The sequence below is a fragment of the Amblyomma americanum genome, chromosome 2 (assembly GCF_052857255.1).
Source record: "Amblyomma americanum isolate KBUSLIRL-KWMA chromosome 2, ASM5285725v1, whole genome shotgun sequence".
In the NCBI taxonomy this organism is placed as follows: domain Eukaryota; kingdom Metazoa; phylum Arthropoda; class Arachnida; order Ixodida; family Ixodidae; genus Amblyomma; species Amblyomma americanum.
This window is the reverse complement of record NC_135498.1, coordinates 16740644-16764515: the sequence shown is the minus strand read 5'-3', so window position 1 is coordinate 16764515 and position 23872 is coordinate 16740644. Positions and strand designations below refer to the sequence as shown.

Sequence of the window (23872 nt, the reverse complement as noted above, 5' to 3'; positions counted from 1 at the left end):
GCATAACGCGAAGCGTCCTGGCTCAGCTGCCAGCTCACAGAAGCGTGGCTTTTGTTACGCTTGAGGAGTAATCGACAATTACTACCCTTGCACGTGCTCGGTACACGCTTGAAGTGTATTAGACAAGTTTGGAGTAAATTATGTAACGTACGCCTTAACTCCATTGTAACGCTTTATTGCGCCAGGAACTTGGTGCCGTGATTTCGAGAGGCTATCAGAAGCTGATTTTGGCGAGGGCTCCCAACAAGCATAGTTCGGGTCAAAAACCGAAAATGCAGATGCCGATCGAAAAGCAAGCCGCATTTTCGCGTTCTAGAATGCTTGCCCCTGACCGATCGAAAAGCAAGCCGCATTTTCGCGTACCAGAATGCTTGCCCCTGACCAGTCGAATCTTCGTCCATCGCTCGCTCGCTTCATACCACTGAATCTGGTCACAGGGAACTGACCGGCGATCGAGATCATGACTAGAGTCACCTGGTCTTTCAAAGCTTTAAACAAGGTCTTAATCAAAAGATTCATCAATTCTAGCTCAACGTATACCGCTAAAGGCGCGGCAGCCCCATTTGCTGTCAACCTCGCCCTACTAGCAGGTGTTACCTCGCTCTCAAATGCATTTGTGTTGCCTTAATCTCTATTTTACAACTCTTTGTGAAGCCCATGAAATGCCCTTCCTCCATTAATTTCCTCAATGTAAATTCAGTTAGTCAACTTACTGCGTGTTTGTCCTCCAATCGATGCTTCCCGTTCCGTGTTTCAGTATTATGCATAGAGCTGGTAGATTGCTATAGTGAATCCAAAAGGCCTTTAAGTAGTTTTTGGCAATTCCTGCGTCGTGCTGCAACTCAGCCATATAGCATAAAGTTACTTGTCTGCTTTCTTTTCTACATATGGTGCTTCGTTCGTGCCTGCATAGTTTCATACTACTACTACTACTGCTACTACTACTACTACTACTACTACTACTACTACTACTACTACTACTACTACTACTACTACTACTACTACTACTACTAATAATAATAATAATAATAATAATAATAATAATAAGAAGAAGAAGAAGAAGAAGAAGAAGAAGAAGAAGAAGAAGAAGACTGAAATTGAAAATGAAAATTAGTTGTTGGGGAAAAGAAATGGCGCAGTATCTGTCTCATATATCGTTGGACACCTGAACCGCGCCGTAAGGGAAGAGATAAAGGAGTGAGTGAAAGAAGAAAGTAAGAAAGAGGTGCCGTAGTGGGGTGCTCCGGAACAATTTCGACCACCTGGGGATCTTTAACCCAAAAAACAGCAAGAAGCTTATTGCCCCACTCGAGAGGAGTTGCTTTCACGGCCTTTCAGTAATGTGTGAAAACTGGGAACTGTAAGACAGAAACTCGATCGCTATCGCCTCAACAAGTATAGATTCGTCTTCGTGGGTGCTGTCCCGCACGTACGCTTCCACGCAACGACGACAGCGAGCGGGTCTCTCTTCCGGTCAACAGCGGTAATCAGGAAGAACCGTTTCTTGACCGCTGCTGAAGAGGAGGAGGCTAGAGCGGTGAAAGTACAAGACGGGCCACCACCCTCCCCATGCAGACTGTGGGGGAGGAGGAGGGAAGGTACAGCTGGCGCAGCTGCCGGCGGCGGAACCGGCGGTTACGGACCACTGGCCCCGAGCCGGGCCGAGGCCGGGACGCTCGGCTGGCGCCGGCGCCAGCTGCCGGACCTGCAGGGGCGAGCGCACCTGTGCGCTGCCCGAGGCACATCCGCCACGCGCTCGAGGAGCTGACCCTGTTCCCCTTGGCCGCGACACCCGCCGCGAGTCAAGGGATGGGATCTGTACACGCGCCAGCGAGGAGGCAGTACTATACGCCCGCTCACTCCAGCGGCCCACGACGGATGTGTACCGGCCGCTGGCAGGGAAGTATAGCACGTTAACTGCCCCTTCCCGGGACTGATCATCTAGGCCGGAGAGAAGGAGGGCCGGCGGGAGAGGAAAAGCCCACTTTTTTTTTTTTGGTGACCGTAGCCGCTCTCTGGAGGTTGTATGGGGCTTACGTGTGCACCGTAGCAGTAATATCAGCAGCAGTGGCAGCAGCAGCATGAACAGCAACAGCAGTAACAACAGCAGTACCGATTGTAGTAGCAGTGTTAGGGGTAGCTGTAAGTAGCTGTAATTATAATGTGAGGAGCGGTAGTAGCGGTTGTAACATCTTTATTAGTACCCGCAGAAGTAACAGATAGAGGGATCGTTGTAGTAGTACTAGAATCATTATCATCATCATCAGCCTAACTACGCCCACTGCAGGGCAAAGGCATCTCCGATATCTCCAATTAACCCTGTCCTCTGCAAGCTGCGGTCACCGTATCCCCGCAAACTTCTTAATCTCATCCGCCCACCTAACCTTCTGCCGCCTCCTGCTAAGCTTGCATTCTCTTACAATGCAGTCTGTTACCCTCAACGGCGATCGGTTATCTTGCCCTCTCATCACTTGCCCTGCATGTAGTAAAGTAGCATGCCTGTAATGACAGAAAGCTTAATGACGTCTCCACTCCGGCATCGCGTGATCTGCTTTTGAACAATAGCAGCTGATCCTTGACGTGTTCATCTAGTGTCCAATGAGAATTTGTCATCTATGATCACGTGATCCTCGTCCGTGGTTGCCGGGCTCACTCACCCCTTTGAAGAGCGGGGGTAAGAGGAGAGTGCGACGGGACGGAGGGAGGGAGGGAAGAGTCGGAATATTTTGCCGTAATGCCATCAATCGACGGTGTGCGCCGCACTATGCGTAAACATTGCGGTGAAGAAAACTTCCCAGGCATGAATGTAAAGCAGACAAACGGTGAAAAGGGAGTTCCTGATTTTCTTCGAAGGTTACTCGGCTGACTAGATTATTCATCTAACTTCTCTAAATGACGCAATGCAGGTCTGGTACTGTTTTCGGAGGCCAGAGTTCTCTTGCACGCGGTGAGGTGTAATGCATTCCCAGATTACAAAGACCAACTCGTCTCCTAGCCGGTTCCGTCATGAGTGTCCTATCCCGTCCTTCAGAATAAAAATAACTCTGAATTCATTTCCTCCGTCACCTGGAATTGGGGCTCTCTTGCAGACTTGTTCCCTGATACTTCGTTGTTTACGCTCAGCATTTGATCCTGCGTCTCGAAAACTACGGCGATGGTCGCTCACAAACTCACCTCGTCACACTCACATCCACTTTCCGACAAACTTCTGTGCCCTTAGTCGGCATGCTCTCAACTGGCAGACCAAGGGCATGTAGCAGTCGGCTATCTTAAATACCCACCTTACACCTCCTTTATTTTGTTACTGAATGCTGTTTCTAATCATCTCAGACCAGCGCGTTACTGCTCACACGTCAAGACCTGTGGTTCACGTTTCATTCCATTAAGCGCATATTTTTCAAGTAATATGCGTTCATGACTGCATCTGCCTAACGCTGCATCTTCTTTAATTTGTTGTCGTTATTACGCATTTCTTTCTTTTCCTTCTTTTATTTTTACAAATTCTGCATCCACTGATTATTCTTTGTAGTCAGTGCATATAGCTGCACATTAGGCTTTTTTTTTTAAATTGGTTTTTTGGGGAAGGAAATGGCGCAGTATCTGTCTCGCATCTCGGCGGACACCTGAACCGCGCCGTAAGAGAGGGGATAAAGGAGGGAGTGAAAGAAGAAAGGAAGAGAGAAACGCCGTAGTGTTATTAATGAACAATCCAAGCAGTGTCAAGTGCAGACCCACCCGCAACGCAGCTGTACGAAAAGGGGAAATTTGTGCGCCGTGCGCTAATCCCAAGCGGCGCAAGCGATTAATGACTTCATCCATACCTCCTCCGTTCCAAGGATGACGCTGGTAAAACACCACTCGCTTTAACCAGGCAATGCGTTACGCGTTTTGTACCCGACGCAGTGGCTCAGGGGTTAGGGCGCTCGGCTACTGATCCGGAGTTCCCGGGTTCGAACCCGACCGCGGCGGCTGCGCCTTTATGGAGGAAAAAGGCGCCCGTGTGCTGTGCGATGTCAGTGCGCGTTAAAGATCCCCAGGTGGTCGAAATTATTCCGGAGCCCTCCACTACGGCACCTCTCTCTTCCTTTCTTCTTTCACTCCCTCCTTTATCCCTTCATTACGGCGCGGTTCAGGTGCCCAACGATATATGAGACAGATACTGCGCCATTTCCTTTGCCCCCAAAAAACAATTATAACCAATTATAGCGATAGCTACATTACTCTAGCATTTCGAGCCTTCAGCGTGGCCACCCCGTGGCCACCGTGGCAGCGCCGTGGTCACTGGTTGGTCACGTGGTGCGGAGCAGCTGCCGACGGCGGGGCGCGCCGGTGAAACCGAGTGTGTGTGTGTGTGTTGGGGGGGGGGGGGGGGGGGGGGAGAGTGAATCTACGTCCAGGGACGAAGATGAAGGAGGAACGCCCACCGAAACGGAGCGGCGAAAGACTGACTGTGCAATTCGACTGAGCGAGTTCCACTCGGCCAGCAGTACCTATCGCGTCACTCCAGGTTTAACCAGAGCTAAACCACAGCCAATTTTTTTCTTTAACCACACCTCGTTCGCGTACAGCGCCAGTAACTCTTCCCTCCACGCCACTTGAGCGCAGCAGGTGCCTACCGAGGAGAGATGCCCGCCTGAGCCTTTCGCGGTCACGAAAAAAGATACAGAGAAGCGGAAAATGGATGACTCTCGCCGGCGTCCTCGCTTCGCAGAGGTTGGTGCCTCGGCCGCGTCCACTGACACGCAAGCAGAGGCTCCCGTGTGTCCCCCACCACGTGGGTGGAGCCTGGGAGTCAGGCGGGGACCGCCAAGGCCGTAAGCGTGCGCGCGGAAGAGACGACGAAAGCCGCATCAGGTACGCGCTAAACGCTTTTCGAGCCTGTGCAAGGGCGCACAATTTTATGTAAATACAAGTGCTCTTGAGGGCTCATTAGGCCTCGGGCGACGAGCTAAAGCCACTTGTCTTTTTGTTTTAAATTCTCGTCTCCTTATACTGCTGCGCGTTTTTCTTCATTTTTTTTTTCGCTGTAATAACAACTATAATTAGTTCTAATTCTTGCCTTGTGGCATTTCTCCTTCCATTTCGCAGTTACAAGTCTTAGCCTGTGAATAAGTAGGTGGCGTGGCACGAGTGACCATTATGGCGACCTCGGCAACCGTCCTTCGGGTAATCGGAATTTTGAGTGATTACATTCTCAATAACCTCGAATAATACAAAAAAAAAACAGCTGCCAAAATCAGGAACATAAAGTTCTCCCGGCCTTCGGACCTGTGTTGCTGACTCTATCGACAACTTTGACGAATCAGTTGATTTTGGCTAAACTTAAACAGCAAACCTTGCAACCACGTCAAAACTGAACACAGTGTGTATGGTGGTATGTGGGGTTTAACGTCCCAAAGCGACACATAAGCTGTGAGAAACACCGTAGTGCAGAGCACATGAACATTTTTGCAAACTGATGATGATACTGGACTAAGGGATTTCTATAACACGAACTATTAAATAAACATCTTTTTCGTTCTTCTTCTCAATAGTGAAACAATTACGCTTAAGCACTCGACAGAATAACACTGAGAAATAGACGCAGCAGCTCCGCAGAGCATGTCACGATCATCCACTGGTTCACGATTCTCCGCGATGATGGCATAAGCACGAGCTATTGAGAGTAATTTTTGCTGCACTGGAGTGTCTTCTTGCCGCTGTATTTCGGTGGCGTCAATCCCCCCAAGCTGGACCACAAGAAGCAGAAAAATATGTAATGAGCACCCTGATTCCCCGCTTAGACAGATGCCTTAGCGGGTGCGCCATGCAAGACATCTTTCCGCGCTCCTTTACTTCATGTATGATTCCCTCTTTCGGAATGCATGCTCACATGAAGAATCCATGCTCACTGTATGAATCAATCGAAAGGTGTCTTCGCATTTACTTGTGTGAACAAGGTCGTCATTGTCATCATCATCAGCGCCGCCATCCAATCTAGGCGCCCCCTGAAGGACAAAGACCTCTGCCGCCGTTCTCCAATTAGCTTTGTCCAATAAATTAACAAAGTAGCATGGCCGAAAGACGTTCCTTCGGCGGTGATCAGGTAATGGAGCGTCGAGAAAATTATGCACAGGTGGTCGTGCTGGGCGCCAAACTTCCCACCTTTCCATTTCAAAGCGGTGCGCCACCGATCCCATCTTTCTCTTTCTTTTTATCATTTGTGGCATAACAAAAGAAATGCCACTTGCAGTAACGAAACGTCGCTTTCATAACACAACTTCACAAGAAGTAATGAGCTGCGAAGAGCGTATACACTCTAAACAGAAAGAAGTTAAAAGATAGTAAACTGTCCTCTAGCGCTGTGGGGTAGATTATCGCTTACCCTGTTTTTACTCCCACTTAGTCATAATCGTGTTTGGTGTGCGCTACTGACGGAGCGCGCACTGCAAATAGAAATAAGACTATGCTATAATATATAAGACCATGAAATAAGAAATGGAATTTCGACCACCTGGGGATCTTTAACGTGCACTGACATCGCACAGCACACGGGCGCCATGGAGGAAAAACGCTAAGGCGCCCGTGTGCTGTGCGATGTCTGTGCACGTTAAAGATCCCCAGGTGGTCGAAATTATTCCGGAGCCCTCCACTACGGCACCTATTCTTCCTTTCTTCTTTAACTCCCTCCTTTATCCCTTCCCTTACGGCGCGGTTCAGGTGTCCAACGATATATGAGACAGATACTGCGCCATTTCCTTTCCCCAAAAACCAATTATTATTATTAAGGAAGAAGAATATCCTTAATAGATGTCGCCACTGAAATCGAGGGTGTAATTTTGCGAAACTTAATAAACGGCCACTTCCACGCTTTCCGCCATGTCATGCGTCAGTTTACTCCGCCTGCGTGGGATAAGATATAATCTGGAGTATCCTGGTAACGATTTTTTTTTTTGCTCGTGCTCCGTGAATGAATCGCTCCTTGAAGAGCGCAACAGAAGCAGCACCGACTAAATGAGCGAGCCGCCGCGGTGCGGCGCTGTCTGAAATTTCTCCCGATGAGCTCATTCCCAGCATCGCCCTTGAATGGTTGAACGAAGCGCCTCCTGTCCTCGTCTCGCAGTGCAGTGACAATGCAGTCGGAGATTCTAAGAACGGCCAGAGCGCTGCCTTTTTCCCAGGCCACAAAACGGGGATTAGTCGCAGGGCTGCTTTGGTTAAGAGGAGGCCTCGGGCCAGTCTTGTTCGTTCCTGTACTTGTGCTTCTGCAGCTACGCTTTGCTTGGTCTTTGTTTCTTGGCGTAGTCCGTTGGCGATTGTATACATGGCGACTCTCGGCTGGGGCCCGCAATTTCGTTCTTGGCTGCGCGGAAGGAGTGATATTATCTTGCGGCCGCCCTCGGGTGCGGTCGGGGAGACCGAACGGGAATTAATGCCAAACTATTCGGAGACGTCATCGTGCGACTGCGATGTTACCAGTATTCACCGAATGCAAATGCAAATGCGGAAAGGGACAGGCCGGATATCTTTCACTCACATCGCGTCTTCTCGTCTCGCCACGCAAAATCTCGATCGTTTGGGAGGAGCTTGGCCCGCGGTATTACACGCTAGGCCTTGCAAATCGAAAGTGTGGGGTAGCCGAGCTTGTCGTGAGGGAAAACTCTTTCGCACGTCGTACGTGTAGAAAGCTGGGATGTGCACCAGTCTCGCGCATGCTATGCGGTGTTAGGACTACCGGAAGCAGTGTGAACATGCGAAGCGGACGTTTCTAAATTTGGGAAGTCATTCTCGAGTCTTTGGCACCGATTATCAGCTAATCAAACGCGTCGACTACGACACGACCCTCTCCGACACTTTTTCCTTGCCGAGGAAGCGACAGCGGTTGCTTTCCCAGCCTCAGCTGGATCACACAAACAAGGATTGCGCACACTCAGCAACGCTCACTTCCGTCCCAGATATTTCCTAAGCCGCAGGGCTTCCAGCGTAGCGTTGGAGAATTTCATGTTACGACATACTACACCAACACATACGCCACTTACCTCGAGGACGGTCCCTCATACGCTTATCATTCCAAAGTCTATACTTCGACAAGCTCGCCCTACGTCGGTGTGAACATCCTCACCTCTCTCGTCGCGCTTCGAGCCACACCTGTCCGTGGCACGACGCCCCTGTGTACACCTAAGTGCGCGTGTGTATTCAATGAATATGCATTCATTAAAATGTGTATACGCCGAGTATACAATTCTGTGTATATCGCAGCGTACACACAAAGAGACGCTTATGTACTCCTCCATGTGCACATCATGATTTGGCGCACGCGCCCATGCTATTCTGTTGTTACAGAAATGCAAAAGACAACGCCCCCCCCCCCACCACCACCACCACCCTGCACGGTGTGTGTGTGTATATATACTCGTCGGTCCCAACGGTCTCCGGTGGGGATTCCAACAGCCGTCCGCTCGGTGGGTTGGACTTCAAGGAGGGAGAGAAGGTTTGCGCGCGCCGCCACGCGAAGGACAACGACTGCGATCGGCCAAGCGTGAACGTTAGCGAGAGCCGCGTTGCCTCTCTTCGGCTTGGACGCGGAGTCGCGGAAATAGCGAAAAAAGAAAAGAAAATGAAACGCGCGTTCCACGGACTCCGCTCGGCGCTGCCAGCACTTCGGGGCCCGAGAACAGCCGTCATCTGACGGGCGGGGGGGAGGGGGGGGGGGGGGGGGGGGGGGCGCCTTGCGGAAGAAGTACCGCGCGTGCCGAGCTGGAGTAGTAAGTAGCTCGAAGGGCTTTCGGTGGCAGATTGCGGGGTCACGGGTGCGATTCCAGAGAACGGTGTACGCTTGAAAGGCAGCGTGAAATGGGCCTTGGCGCTTCGCTTAGTGCGCATGTAACGGAGACCAGAAAGTGTGAGCTCGAGAAAAACACCACCCCACGGCGTTTGTCACAGGAAGAGGTTCTTCGTACGGCAGAGAAAACGGGAAAGTTTCTCTGTAATAGGCCGACGCGATGACAGGGAAAAGTGTTACGGATGATTCTAAAACTGCTGCGTACAGTGACTGCGTACAGTGACAGGAAAATCCGGACATACCGTATGCTCTACTCTGACCATTGAGCACATCGTCGCTGGCCTTCTCGAACAAGCTGCTCAGCAAGTTCAACGTTCTGGTGTTTAAAATGTTTGTTTGTTTGTTTGTTTGTTTGCTTCGTTCAGCCGGTGTCTTCGCGGCTTAATAGGTTCATCGCGGTTAAACAGCGCGATTATAGCGTGTACATGTGAGACCGATCGTACAAGTTTGCTCCGAATCCCCATATATTGATAGCACCATGAGATTTTTTACGCGTTGCATATAGCAATCACTCAGTTCAGCCCTTGGGCGCGGCCGGGCAGCCACCATTGACCTTTAGCGCAACCACGTGACGTGACGTCACGACAGCCGGAGGAAAAGCTGGGCCCCAACTCGCGCGGTCGCGCGCGGCCGCAGCCACCACCTGACTCCCGCTCCTCCCGCTAGAAGCACTGCGCTATGATTGACGTCACGGCATATGTATAAAAGAGCTGCGCTCCTTCGCCGGGACAGTCTTATACCCAGACCGCGCAATATGCAACGCATTCTTGGCTTAACCAAGCTAAGCCTGGCCATTTTTTTCCTCTGTTCTGCACCTCCCGGCAAAGCCCTTCATAACGCCAAAGCTTTTATTTGTCTCTCCACTTTTTGCCTCCCTGCATCCCTTCTCTCAAGGTTAGGTCGCTCGGCTGCTATCCCGGCCGCGGCGGCCGCATTTCTATGGAGGCAAAATGCAACACGCCCGTGTACTGTACGATGTCAGAGCCCAGTAAAGAACCAGAGGTAGTCGAAATTTATCTAGAGCCATCCACTAGGGCGGCTATATTTCCCGTCCTTCTTGCTCTGCATGCTTCGTCCCTTCCCTCACGGCACGGGGGGAGTGTCTATCGCACGGTGGGCAGAGTATAGCCGTTAAGAAGGGGAAATGGCGGTGCACAATACTCACCGTTGGCGGACGTGTGGGACAGCGGCGTGCTGGGTGGCGGTTCCAGGGACTCGAGGCAGGCAAGCCGAAGCTCCTGGCGGCCACCAGCTGAGCCCCGGCTCAGCTCCAGGAACACCTGCGCCACATAGCGAACCAGACCGTTCTGTCAACCCTTCTCCAAGGTCCAGAACAGATATCTGACATTCGCCAAGTACATACTCCAGCACTACCGACTCCAAAGGTGCACATATCCTCCCGCACACCGCGATCTAACAAGACGCGAGGCCGTCCAATGGCGCAAACTACAAACTGGCAGCTTCCCACACCCCCTCTTATACAGCAGGATCTTTCCGGAACAGATAGCCCCCATGTGTAAACACTGCTCAACTCCGGCCACACTCATACACATGGTGTGGACTTGTACACATTACAACACAGACAACGCAAACACCCCAGAGACGTGGGAGTCTCTCCTGTGTACTTCCAAGCCAGCAGACCAACGCTGGCTTATCCAGCGCGCGGTGGAGGCCGCGGCATCCCAAAGGATCCCCGCCGACCTCCTCTAAGTCAGCGCAACCGGTCCTTTGACTGGTCCCCTGTTTTTGGGCGCAATAAAAGAGTTTACCTACCTCGATCAAAAAAGCAGCAAAGCTTGGAAGCGTATGTCCTAAGACTAATTGTGCATTCCAGACTACAAAGACTGATCGTAGCTTAACGGGACTAAAGGAAAGGGGAACGTGCCATTTAACTAACTTGTATGGATGCGCAGGCTTCTGCACTCACGGTTTCTTTTCGGTCCCGGTGACCGAGCGTAGCTGCGCCACGTTCTTCTACCGAGCACGCGAGCGCGGGTCCGATTCTCGGCTTCGGAGGCAGTGTCTGAGATGCAGGCGAAATGCGGAACCCCCCTTGAGATTTCTTTGCGCAATAAAGAACACGGGTCGCCTATATAACCACGTTCTCTGCACGGCGAGGCTCATCTCGTCACAGCGTCGGCTCATTACACTGCTCAAGCTATGTTTGAATGTTCGCGTAGGTTCTTTCACCCAAATGTCTTTAAGAGGCGGTATAGTTAACCATGCTCTCGGCACTCGTGCGGTTGGACGAATAAACCTTGGAATGAATGTATTTCGATAACGAGCTCAGAAGGACCCCAGGGCTTCGTCCTCGCTGCTGTTGCGCCCATGCAGTCCCAGCAAGTAGAACACGAAGTAGTGTAAAGTGGCTCGGTGTCGGCAGTAGGTTCAATCCTACTGCGCCTTGTCGCACTTAACCAAACACACGTACACGCCACGGTGCGCAACTATCCCGCAACACCTGCAGTACGGCCGCCGCAGCTTGGAGAACTGACAAGCCTACATCGTGTAGCGCCATCTATCCGCGTTCAAAAGAAGCCCAAGGAGTGGCGAACAAGATATGGCCGCGCCGTCGGGTGGAGTGTCAGCGCCTAAAAATATTCTTCCCCAGTGGAGAAGTCCGCCTATGAGCTTCGCTCAATTCTTACAACCTTAAAAACTGCAGCGCTCCTGGAGTTAGCCTGACAAGTGCCGGCCTTCCCCCCAAACACCACACACTACGCCATTGCAAGCACTCCTCATGGAAGATGCCACCGTCCCGAGCTCGTAAATGTATCGCCGCGCCTTTCCAGATTTTGCCGATACGGATTCACTTCCACAAAGGGCGTGTTCCGAAGGGCACCTTCGACGTTCGCTTTTGCCTATTGGGGTGTCGTAGTTTCCTCTAACGGGATGTGCAAAATATGATGTTTATGACGCACGCACGATGACAAGCTACATTATGCGCATATCCTCTTAAAGATGTCGCCGCGTTTCTGAGAACCTGTCCATTCCTACCGTATTACAAACTGTGCTGCTGACGTACGCGCTAAAAAATGCTATTACATGACATCTCGCTAATGCTGAAGCAATTTCCCGAAATAAACTAAAAAATATTTGGACCCAGGTACAAGCAGGCCTGTACTTTTTTAATGGAAAAATGGAAGTTCTAAAAACTTTATGAATTCCATTTGTTCTGGGCATACAGAAAGACTCCTGTGTAAGTTCCAGAACAACGCCGTGACGGACTTATATTGACGATGAGCGCGGTTTCTGTGTCACGTGGATACGTCATTCTCTCTTTGGCACTTTTTCTCACTCTGGCCTTGTTGAGAGCTCTTAACCAATTCGTTGTTCACTTCGGAGAACACGTTAACGCTGTGTGCATTCCGAGTCGAAGGCTAGAATGGTGCGAGCATAATAATAATAATAATAATAATAATTGGTTTTTTGGGGAAAGGAAATGGCGCAATATCTGTCTCATATATCGTTGGACACGTGAACCGCGCCGCAACGGAAGGGATAAGGGAGGGAGTAAAAGAAGAAAGGAAGAAGGAGGTGCCGTAGTGGAGGGCTCCGGAATAATTTCGACCACCTGGGGATCTTTAACGTGCACTGACATCGCACAGCACACGGGTGCCTTAGCGTTTTTCCTCCATAAAAACGCAGCCGCCGCGGTCGGGTTCGAACCCGGGAACTCCGGATCAGTAGTGCGAGCATTTCCCGAATCCGTTCTACGCGCTCGTCACTTGCTCAGGAGTGGAGGAGAAATCAGGTCTCCGCCGAATACGACAGAGGTGAACACCAAGGTTGAGGTGATTGCCCTTCTCAGTATTCCATAACCAGGGACGGCCATTTAAATTATTTTTCTTATTGCTTTTTTTCCCCTCTACCGCTGGTGGCTACACCTGAGACGCCACAGTTCATAACTATATAGACACAGTTGTCATTCTCAGGCTGCGCTTTAGAAGCCAAATCTGACGAATAGCATTAAGATAAAAAAAGAATTGAGAGAAGAGTCGTTACAAAATGCGGCCCCAGTTCAGCGATGTGCCATTGCTACATGAATCCCTATGAGAATCGACTTGGCCAATTATGCGATGAACCAATGTGTTGACGTGAACTGATTGCAATAGAAGATTCAATGCATACGGGAGACATTGAACAAGAGGTTACATAGGGAAGCAGCAATGTATTAGACCCAGTGGCGGTCCATCTTTTCAGGTCATTTTCTGGCAATGGTACAAGATTAATCGCAAATAGCGCTACCATGCGGGAGACGTTGAACAAGAGGTTACAGGGGGAGCGGCAATGTATTAGACACAGTGACTTTCCATCTTTTCAGGATATTTTCTGGCTTAGCAGCTTTCGAAAACTGAAAAAAAAAAGCCCACTAGAACGGAAGCCAGAGGCATCGGCCGGCGTGTCGGGACATGGTAAAAACCGGACTTCCTCGGCGATGTTGGGCGCGGTGGCATGCAGCCCGAGATTCACCGGTTTAACGCGGGCGTGCTCGCGCAAGGTGACCGCGGCTCCCGTGTCGCACGTCGCCGTCGTCCACACACACCGCCCCGGGCACAGCGGTGGGACGAAGGGGGTGGTGGGTCATTAGGGGAGGCCGCCAAGGGCGGAGGCGCGCGCGAGGCCCGGGTCCGGCCGACCGGCCCAGTTTTTTCTTCGAGGCGCGGGCCGCGCGAAAGTGGCCGCTACCCCCCCCCCCCCCCCCCCCTCCTCGCGCGTGTGCGGCTTGACGCAACGTGGCCCAGTTTAAAAAGTCGCCCCCTTCCATTGTCCGCCACGCGAGCCGCACGCGACGCGCGCGGCCATTGTCGAGCGGAACAAAGGGCGGCCCGAAGGACGCGCCGTATCGGTTCGGCACCGCGCGCTCCTCGCGCCGATACGCATCGCTCGCGACAAAGCTTCGGCTTCAGCCGAAAACCACGTCGCTCACCGCCGCCGCCGCCCCAGGGCCACCGCGCGTGGTCCGGGAGAGTGCCACCACGTTACGGGCACGGATGCTCGCCGCGCAAAAGGGCAGCGGGAACCGATTCTTCGCCCGGAACCGCGCCGAGGATTACGTCAGCGCCGCCAGAGATAACGGGGAAAGTCGGCCGGCCGCAAAGCATCTTTAGTCATTGCGGGCTCCGATGGGGCGCCGGCCAGCTTCCAGCAAACCTCTGGCAGCGCATCAGGTGGCCGTTACGCAGCCTCTGTCGGAAACGACTCGTCGGCATTCCTGTGGCGAAACACAAACACCGCTGATGGAAACCAACCAATCGACTGCTAGATTCTAAGACCGGAACTGTTCCATATCGGCCTTTATTTATCTGCTTCCCGCCACGGCGGTACTTGCACCAGAGGAGACCGTCCAACTTATTCACCGCAGCGCACAGTTTGATTTCTGCTTGCGATGCATCCAACAACGCTATTAAGACCTCGCCGTCGCTACTGTGTGTGCTGCACACGTCTTTGAAGTACTGTGTGATCGGAGGAGATAACATTGTTGATGGAGCGTGCGTTTTAAGTCTGAAGACGAGCAAAATGCTTTCACTGTCTAGCGAGGAACACGTCAATGGCGGCGGCGAGAATGGGATGGACAAACACAGAGATCCGCATCGTAGCTTCTAGATACCTCGTGGTTTGTTAGTTCCACATAATAAAACAGTACAAGCTCCAAGCAGCACAAAAAATAAAGGGAGAAGTAAGTCTGTTTGAGCTGCCATATTTGTATATTGCAGAGGGAACCGTGGCAGTACCGAATTATCCGTCCTAAGAAGGAGGCGCTATGACGTCATGCCTTGCAATGCTCGGCCTGGCGTTACTTGGCATGACATCGCAGAAACTCCTCTTTAGGACAGATAATAAGGAGATAGCATCTTTCTTCTGCGTTGTACCTCTTGCATTACTGGTTATTAGGTTGGAAAACTATATCCAGAAAGAACACCAGCAGGGATCCAAGAGTGCATGGCTGGTGATAGAACATCGCATTAAGCAACGTTCAATAGGAATAACGAAATGGTGAACTTTGTGGGGAACTTGGTGCCGTGGCGGATGAGTAGCAGGTCGCAAGTTTAATTTCCTAGAGCTGTAGCCGTTTTTTGTCACGTAATTAATGCTGTGGCACCGGCGCGCATTATCTAAACATCTGTGAAACGACGGTACCCGCGGTCCAGATGAACCCAGGGACGTCACTTCAACAACGAAACTTTTTGTATCATGATTGATTATTTTATGCATGACAACGCATTTACTTGCACTACATTGAGCCAAACGCACGAGTTGACGAAATGCTGCGTTATAATAACCTTCAAATAAGCCACCACTCGCGTTTCACCAGTTCCGTAAAATTCGATCTTGAATTGACCTCAGAATAGAAAGCATGTCTAGGGCAGCGCAGTCTTAACGCGCCAACTTAACGCCCTCGCGCAACTGGAAGACATTTTTGTTGTTGTTCGTCAGTTTGTTCCAAGTACCGCGGTCTTCTCTAATACAGTCAGGAAGCATCAGATGTAACAGCAGGACTTGGCGGTGCCAAAATGAGTCTAAGTCCACTTTGTTAAAATAAGACTGCCCGAAGTTGGCCACACAAACTCTTTGAAAGTGTAGGCTTCCGGATGGATTTTCAAAAGTGTGCCTTGTGGAGATGTGTAGGAAAGCCAGTGTTTTAAAGAACATCCATCATCAATGACTGTCCTCCTAGCCTGATTAGTATAGCGCAACACAGTCCTCAAAAAGAGAGGCGCTAGTCATTCTCCAAAGTGATTCAGCACTTGACAATTTACGGAATGTGCTGCCAAGAAAAGAGTGGTTGCTGCACTGACTTTAACAGTACACTGATGCTGCGGTGACGTTGGAACGCTTGTACATACAGCGTCTCCCACCAAGCTATCCGGTTTTCCTTTAACTCTTGTGAGAAAATGCCACTCATCTAGACCTGGTCTCCTTAAGCGTGGCAGCTCACGCAGTAGCATGTAAACTATTCGAGAGGGCAATGGGGAGGGCGATCAGAAGACAACGGAAGGCTTACCGCACGCTTCATTCGGCACCAAAGAGATATTGTCTTTGACCTTACACCTCCGCGCTGCGCTGTGGTGATGCCGCACAAGGTCCACGAGTGGCAGTATAACTGGTAATGGCTAGGTGGCGCAAGCCGCGTGATTGGTGACATCACCGGCGCTGCTCACCTCCCCTACGGCATGCAGCGCCTAGGCATGACCCAGCGCAGCATTACCAACTGTGTGGCATGCACCATCTAGGCATTACATCAGCGAGACATCATTACCCGTGTGGTATGCACCACATTGGCATCACCCCAGCGGGAAGTCACCACCCTCGCTGCGGTATTGCCGCATAACGTCCACGAGAGACAGTATATCAGGTGGTGGCTATGTGGTGTATGCCATGCGGGGGAGGATGGCATCACATTACTGCGGCATCACACCACCCCTACGGCATGCAGTGCCTAGGCATGACCCATCACAGCCTCACCACCCGCGCGGCATGCACCACATGGCATCACCCCAGAGTGACATCACCACCCACGCGGCATGCACCACCTATGCATCCCCTGAGCGGGACGACATCACCCGCGCGGCATGCTCCTTATGGCATCACCCCAAAAGGGCATCACCACCCGTGCGGCATGCACCACCTAGGCATCACTTCAGCGAGACGTCGTACCCGTGCGGCGTGCACCACCTAGGCATCACCTCAGTGCGACGTCACCACCCGTGTGGCGTGCACTGCCTACACACCACTTAGTATACTGCCACTCGTGGAACGCGGTCTGCACGCGCTCTAGCGGCCCTTGCACGCAGGGTATTTGAACAGGAAAAAAGTTAGCGCTGTAAACAAACAGTTGAGCCTAAACGCCTCGCGTGGTCACTGTACCGATACGGCCAAAGTACGTAATATTTTGTTGGGAGTTGGATAACAGGCCCCGAAACCATATACGCCTCTCGCCCCTATACTCGGCGTTTGCGAAGCGCTTCGGCCCGTGCTTGTCACGCGTTGCGCCTTACCACTCCTCGATTTGATTTTCTTTTTCCTCTCACCCCTTCCCTCCCTCTCTTCTCTTCGCTTCGCTTGTGAAGCGAAGGCGAGCGCCGGCGGCCTGTCGCGTTACCCTTCTCGCGCTACTTGCGCCGCGCACTAACCTTGGAGAAAAGGAGCAGACTCCGCTCGAAGAACCGCGCGCTTTTTTAAAGACTAACCCCCCTTCCCCCGGGGCAACGAGCGGCTCAAGGAAAAAAGCGAGTCACCGTAAACGGAGAGAGTGAGTGAGAGAGAGAAAGTAAGAAGCGGTGCAAAGGGATTGAAAGAAGAAAAAAAAGAAAAAAAGAGAGCGCGCTTGCAGCATGAGCAGCGGCGTCGGTGGCGGCAGGCGCGTCCAATTTCCGGTTCCGCGCTGGCCACGGGCGACTGGCTGCGCGTCGGTGCAAGGCTTCGCCTCGAACGAAGAAACGAAGGGAGAGGAGTGGAGGGGGTGAAGGGAGAGGAGGTGGGGCACTCGTTGCAGACCCGGCTGGCCAACGCGGGGGCCACACATCGGCACACAGCAGCAGCAGCAACAGTCATTGGGAAACGCTTCGCGAACGACGACGGCGTAATAGAGCTCCCCACCCCCTCCCCCCCTACACTTTTCGAAAGTCAAGCACTAACACACTGGGCTGGGCTTCCCCGCATTGCTCGAGCCCTTCACAGCGCGGCTCCAACAACGCTCTCGAAAGGGGGCCGAAAAAATCGCGATGATTGCGCGAGCCGAGCGCGCGGGTCAAAGAGATACACTGAGCGCACGCCCTGTGCTTATGGCGCGTGGTATCCGCATCAACATCGCGTCGCTGTAACGAGCGCTCTGTGCGGGAAAGCAGTCGCCTGGCTGCAGGGTCGATGGGGTGATCGCGTTTTTTTTTTCTTCTCTCTTTTATTGTTGCGCATTGTGTCGACGAGGAGGCAATGCGAACAAGACCGGGCGCCTCTCGGCCATTGAAATGCCCGAGATACTGTCGCTTTATTGCTAGGAATGTCGGTGATAGATGTGGCGTCTTTTCGACAACTCTGGGATCGGTCGGTATGCAACGTGTGCCCGTCTCCACGCTGAAGGCTGCCGCTGTTGTCCGCATTTCTTTCCAGTGACCTTTGCGCATGCGCACACTGCGGAAGCTAGTGATTGACACATTGCTTGTGTGCGCGCCTAACAAGGCTACATTTTTTTTTTCAATTTGGGTCTTCATTTCCATCTGTTTCCCTTTCATTCCTTCTTCCTTTTTTCTTCTTTCTTCCTCGTTTTCTACCTCGATTATTCCATTCTGTTAACCAATATCCGTTTTCCCCGGCTTCTCTTCAACCAGAAATCAAATCTTGGCACTTCGCAAATAGCCATGTCATAGCCGTGACGTTAGATCTGAGATTAAAAGAATAGCAACAACAGCATCCGTGGTTTTAAGGCTAACTATACTTCTCTTCAGAGCGCGCCATGCCGACTTTGGAGTTTCTTGGAAGATGGGCGTTCACCTATGACTTAGAAGAATTCAAAGCGCTAAGGACGGGACAAGTAAGGACGGGACTTGTCCCGTCCTTAGCGCTTTGAATTCTTGTCATGCACCAACTGGCCCGACTGGTCCCCCTCTTGGACCTATTATTTATCTTCTTCAAACCCGTACTGCAGTACGCACTGACAATGCACCCACGATTGACAAAATAGAAAACACGAGCACTACAATTTCTTGTTTTGTGCCATGAATAAAACCTTCTAGCACAGCCGAAAGGTTCAGATGCGGAGCCGAAACGTCTTCGGTCTTATGCGAATCGCTGGGGGCGCAGCTCTCCGTCTCGACTGAGGGATCGCGGGTGACGAGAGGCTCCGTGGTGACCGGCAACGTGTTTTTGGATCCAGTTCAGCAACCACAACAGATGCTTAGCGCAACCTGCGCCGTAATGTCAGCACACGGGCTTCGCTTGCATTTGCCCGAATTCTGAAGTTCGCCACTGCAGTCAAGAACCGGGACTACGACCTCAAGGTAATCAACATGGTGCTTTGGGCCGCCGCGTCCATCCAGAGGGAACGATCATGGGTGCAACGTCCGCGTCTCGTCGCGGAAATAAAGAAATCCTCCGAGGCAGTGGAAGGTTACGGCAATGACTGAACCACGGCCAAGTGGTAAATGGTATAGCTCTGACAAAAAACTTGCCCGGGTTGTGCACTCTGTTTTCTACTGTATTTCAGGGCGAAAGGTGAGAGAACTGCAGCTAACCTACTATTTGTGACGTTTCAGTTGTCATCTCTGTCCACACTGAGTTAGTGAGTGATGGATTTGACAAGCGACTGATTGATCGATCGATCGATCGAATGATTGATTGATTGATTGATTGATTGATTGATTGATTGATTGATTGATTGATTAGTTGAATGAGCGATGTAATTGAGTGTGTGATTGAGTGAGTAAGAGAGCGAGTGATTGATCGTGCAAGTGACTCAGTGAACGAACGAGTGATGGATTGACTTGGAGAGTGAGTGAGTTAAGTGAGTGGGTCACTGATTGGATGTATGACAGAGGGAGCGAATTAGGGATCGATTGATTCGGGGAGTGAGTGAGTGAGATAAGTGACTGATTGGGCAAGTGAGTGATTGATCGATAGGCGAGTAAGTGAGTGATCTGGAGAGTGAGTGATTGACTGGGGCTAAGTGAGTTAGTTAGAGAGCGAATGAGGGAGAGAGTGAGGGAGGAATCAAATGGCCGATATATTGCCTAGAGAGGATCCTTTCTTCCACAGCACCGATGTAAAGGGTCGACACTGACTCCCCGACACTGCAGTGTCACCCTAAAGTACCAGGTATACAACAGCAGCCGGTGCCGACATCAGAGCTGGCTGGTCGATCAGCAGCTGGCATACAACCACCCCACGTGCAAGCCTTTTGTACCGGGGCTGACTAACATCACCGCTGATGGTTCCGCGGCCTCGTCTCGATCGTTGAGGCACCCGCGCCGGCTTCCACCGGCGTCCGGGAAAGTGTCGCGCGCGAGCTCGTTACGACCCAACTGGGCGCGCGAGGCCGGCTGCCGAGTTTTTTCACCACCCGTCCGCACTCGTACCGCAATTCCTGCATCGCGCTTTCCGCACCACACTCTGCCATTGCGCAGACCGCACCTTACATAATTACCAGAGACGGCGTTAAAACGGTTTGTTGCCTGAGCACCGATCGTCCGTCCGCGCTCAAATCTCGCGCGCAGATCGCGTTTCCTGGTGGCTTTTTCATAACGTCGGACCCGCTCAGCTAGTTCGTCCGATAGAGAAATAATAGTTCGCCGTCGCCCGCGGGCACTGGAACCCCCCGAAAGCGGCCCACACAGCATCCCACCTAGAGTACATAGAGTCTCAGCGAACAGCGCCGGAGGCTGCGTCGAGCAACAATTATTTCTGTATCGCAAGATCGAAGCAGGCACCACCGCCAAACACGACGTTTGACAAAACGCGCAGCGCACCACACTGCGATGCCTGTGCAAGATTTGAGCTCGAGCGAGCTAGCAATCCGAGCGAGGAAAGTTTTTTGAGCTCGTCTTCATTAATCACGCGCGACGCTGCGCAGTCGAGCTTGCTGTAGAGTAGCCAGTTATGCGGTAAGTTGCAGCGAACTAGTAATGAGTATACGCGTATGGCCAGGCGCACTGGTTGGAGGAATTCCTGCGAACCAGCGATGCGTAACCACTTTGCTGTCGGCAGTGGAGACGCCTGCTCCTGCTGGCCGCTCTGTCACCACGCTAAACACACCCCTCGTCTCATTCACAAGCATGACGATATAGACTTGTCGACTGTATTTCTGCTGTTCGGACCTATATATAGTGGGCTTCTTCGTGTTTATCTTATCAACAAAACCTCTTCCGGATTATTAGCTAACTAAGACTCACTCATGCTCACCATAAGCCGTACACAGACTCATTTAAGTTGCTTTTGCTTAGACTCACTAACCGACGTAAACTTTTCCGAAATGAAAAAAAAAATTGCCACCATGCGCCAACACGTCAGAGCATAACTTTATAGTTTGGTTTGGTTTATGGGGGTTTAACGTCCCAAAGCGACTAAGGCAATGAGGGACGCCGTAGTGAAGGGCTCCGGAAATTTCGACCACCTGGGGTTCTTTAACGTGCACTGACATCGCACAGCACACGGGGCTCTAGAATTTCGCCTCCATCGATATTCGACCGCCGCGGCCAGGATCGAACCCGCGTCTTTCGGGCCAGCAGCCGAGCGCCTTAACCACTGAGCCACCACGGCGGGCCATAAATTTATAGTGAGGCTTCAAAAAGAATAAGAATAAAAATGCCGCATCCTGTGCCCCAACGCGTGAAAACAGTGAGACTAGGGCGAGAAACACAAACTAGCCAAGCGATGAAACAGGATGATGGGGGGGGGGGGGGGGGGGGGGGGCTGTTTGGCGCCAGCGCCACCGGGACTAAAACGCGCGTGGCACCCCGGCGAGCTCGCTGGCGCCTCGGTCGGAGACGTCGACGGTGTATCTCGCCTGGCACGGCGGCACAATTGCTCGGCGGCCACCTAGTGGGCGGTACGCCCCAGAAACGACGACAAGGGGCAGGCCGCCATGTTGGGAGCGGTCCCCGGAACATTGGAAGAGACAGCGGGCACCGTTTGTCAAGGGGACCCCTTTCTCACACTGCGCCTGATGAGGGTGGCCTCGAAGCTTACGTCAAAGCGCCGCCGCAGTCGCCGACTGCGGCTCTTCATCCATTTTTCGTTTTGTGAACGGCCCGTGTAATTAAATGAAATAAATGGAAGCGTCTACTTCTCCCAGTGTTGGACACTTTCTGCCAGGGAGGGTGGACACACACAGCTGTAGGCTTCTTGTTGCAGCTTTAAGGTAACCCTTGACTGATGCGCAACTAACGCGTATGGGCACAGTTCGGGTGAGTTCATCTTTTGCGGGTCACGTGCATGCGCAGAGAAAAATGTGCGATGACGGATTTAGAACAGCGAATTATGTTGAAAGGCACATGCCACACAAATTGCGCTTCTACATAACTGACTACTACCTTACCTAGCTTGTGTCACGTGAATAGAGTAACCTGAATATTGTCTTCCTTTCGGTGTGTTCGAAAAAAACTGTTGTTCGTTTCGAATATGTTGGGATGTCGCGGTCAACTATGCCCTCAATACTGTGACCTGTGGGGCGGCAGTGAAGTTTTTCTTAGTTACATGCAATGAAATCTTTATTTCTCTCGCTCAACATTTACAAATGTGGCATGCCAGAAGTTAAGGAAGCTAGACATGGTGTGAAGCTGGAAATATCTCCGCTGCTCCCACGCAAGAACGGCCTATCATTGGCTGATGCATTGGTGAACTAAGATAGCTTTCTTGATAAACCACTACATGACAGGCGCATTGGCTACAAAGCGTGAACCTTAATAGACCCACATACTTTAGTGTCGTGCAACGATTATCCAAGGTGTCGGTCGAGGGATCCTTACTGGCCAAGAGCGTGCCATGTCCGTGCGTGCGTGCGTTAGTGAGTGAGTGAGCGAAGTGAGTGAGTGAGTGAGTGAGTGAGTGAGTGAGTGAGTGAGTGAGTGAGTGAGTGAGTGAGTGAGTGAGTGAGTGAGTGAGTGAGTGAGTGAGTGAGTGTATGAGTTGCTGAGTGGGTGAGTGAGTGAGCGGAGTGAGTTAGCGTAGTGAGTGAGTGAGTGAGTGAGTGAGTGAGTGAATGAGTGAGTGAGCGAGCGGAGTGAGTGAGCGGAGTGAGTTAGCGTAGTGAGTGAGTGAGTGAGTGAATGAGTGAGTGAGCGAGCGGAGTGAGTGAGCGAAGTGAGTGAGTGAGCGTAGTGAGTGAGTGAGTGAGTGAGTGAGCGTAGTGAGTGAGTGAGTGAGCGGAGTGAGTGAGTGAGTAAGAGAATGAGTGAGTGAGCGGAGTGAGTGAGCCAAGTGAGTGAGTGAGCGTAGTGAGTGAGTGAGAGTGAGTGCGTGAGTGAGTAAGCGTAGTGAGTGAGCGAGCGAGAATGAGTAAGACAGTGCGTTTATGTGTAAGTGTGCGTGCATGCGTAAGTTAGTGCACCTTCTTGCAACTAAGTATCGAGTATTATGTGTTAGAAATTATGCGAGTACGAAATGGTTGTGCAATTTCGAATTTCTGGCTGCAGCAACTCCACTCGTTTTGCCTTCAGTACCACGTGCAATGCTTGCAACATTAACCTTATGCTATCTTTTTACTGTTCGATTTTTTTTCGCTCAGGGAAGATGCAGAGGAAGGTATAGCCAGTTGGATGTTATTATAACCTAGAAGTCGGCGACATCCAGCAGGAAGGGAGGCACAGGATGCGTTTGGGTATGAGGCGATGGAACCGGGCTTCCCAATGAGGTCAATCCGGCAGACAAACTCCACGCACAAGCCAACCGACTAAGACGCTGTGACCGCGGCTAGGCTGCTGCCCTGTGCGCTTCACTGGCTCGTAAGAAGCAGTGCTCGCGGGCAAGGAAAGCGGCAGAGCCCAGAGCATCCGCCTATTAGAGGACATGGAAGCGACTGACCTACAACTCCGAGAGGTGCGCCCCGAGCATCTGCAGTGCCACAAGGAAACAAAGTGACAAAAGAGAGGAATTCCTTCGATGACAGCCAGACATCTACCTCTGCACTTTCCTCGCTTTTTAACTCGTTATTTGCAGCCTCCAGCACGTTACGTACTTTGCACGCATGGGGACTACAGATAAGGAAGTGGCCCGGAGGCAGCAGGGGAAGGACGAAGGAAAAGAATAAACCAGAAAAGGAAAGGGTCACAGGATGGCACGTTATGCTCGTGTGATAACGAGGAAAAATGGTTGTCACTGGCTGTACGTCAGATTAGCTAATTGCAGCGCCTTCGAGGAAGTTCATCGCCACTGAAAAAAAAAAAAAAAAGAAAGGGGACCAGGGGCAAGCTATAAGTACTTTTTAATGCACCGCTAGATCAACGTGTCGTACGAGTCGGCATGGGCCATGGTACTGCGCAGCATCGTTTTAACCATTACAGCCCAGCAGAGCTGGAAAAGTCGAAGCTAGCAGGAAGTCGCCAAGCGCGTCATTGGACG

At 51.6% G+C, this 23872-nt stretch overlaps 1 protein-coding gene across 2 annotated transcripts in view; it reads right to left on the bottom strand.

Moving 5' to 3' along the window:
• LOC144120682 (uncharacterized) overlaps nucleotides 1-23872 on the bottom strand; it is a 202502-nt gene that overhangs the window by 81322 nt on the left and 97308 nt on the right. For both annotated transcript variants that reach the window (XM_077653317.1, XM_077653318.1), the window contains one exon: nucleotides 9987-10101. In XM_077653317.1, the coding sequence (XP_077509443.1) occupies nucleotides 9987-10101 (115 nt within the window). The remainder of the gene's footprint in view (nucleotides 1-9986; nucleotides 10102-23872) is intronic.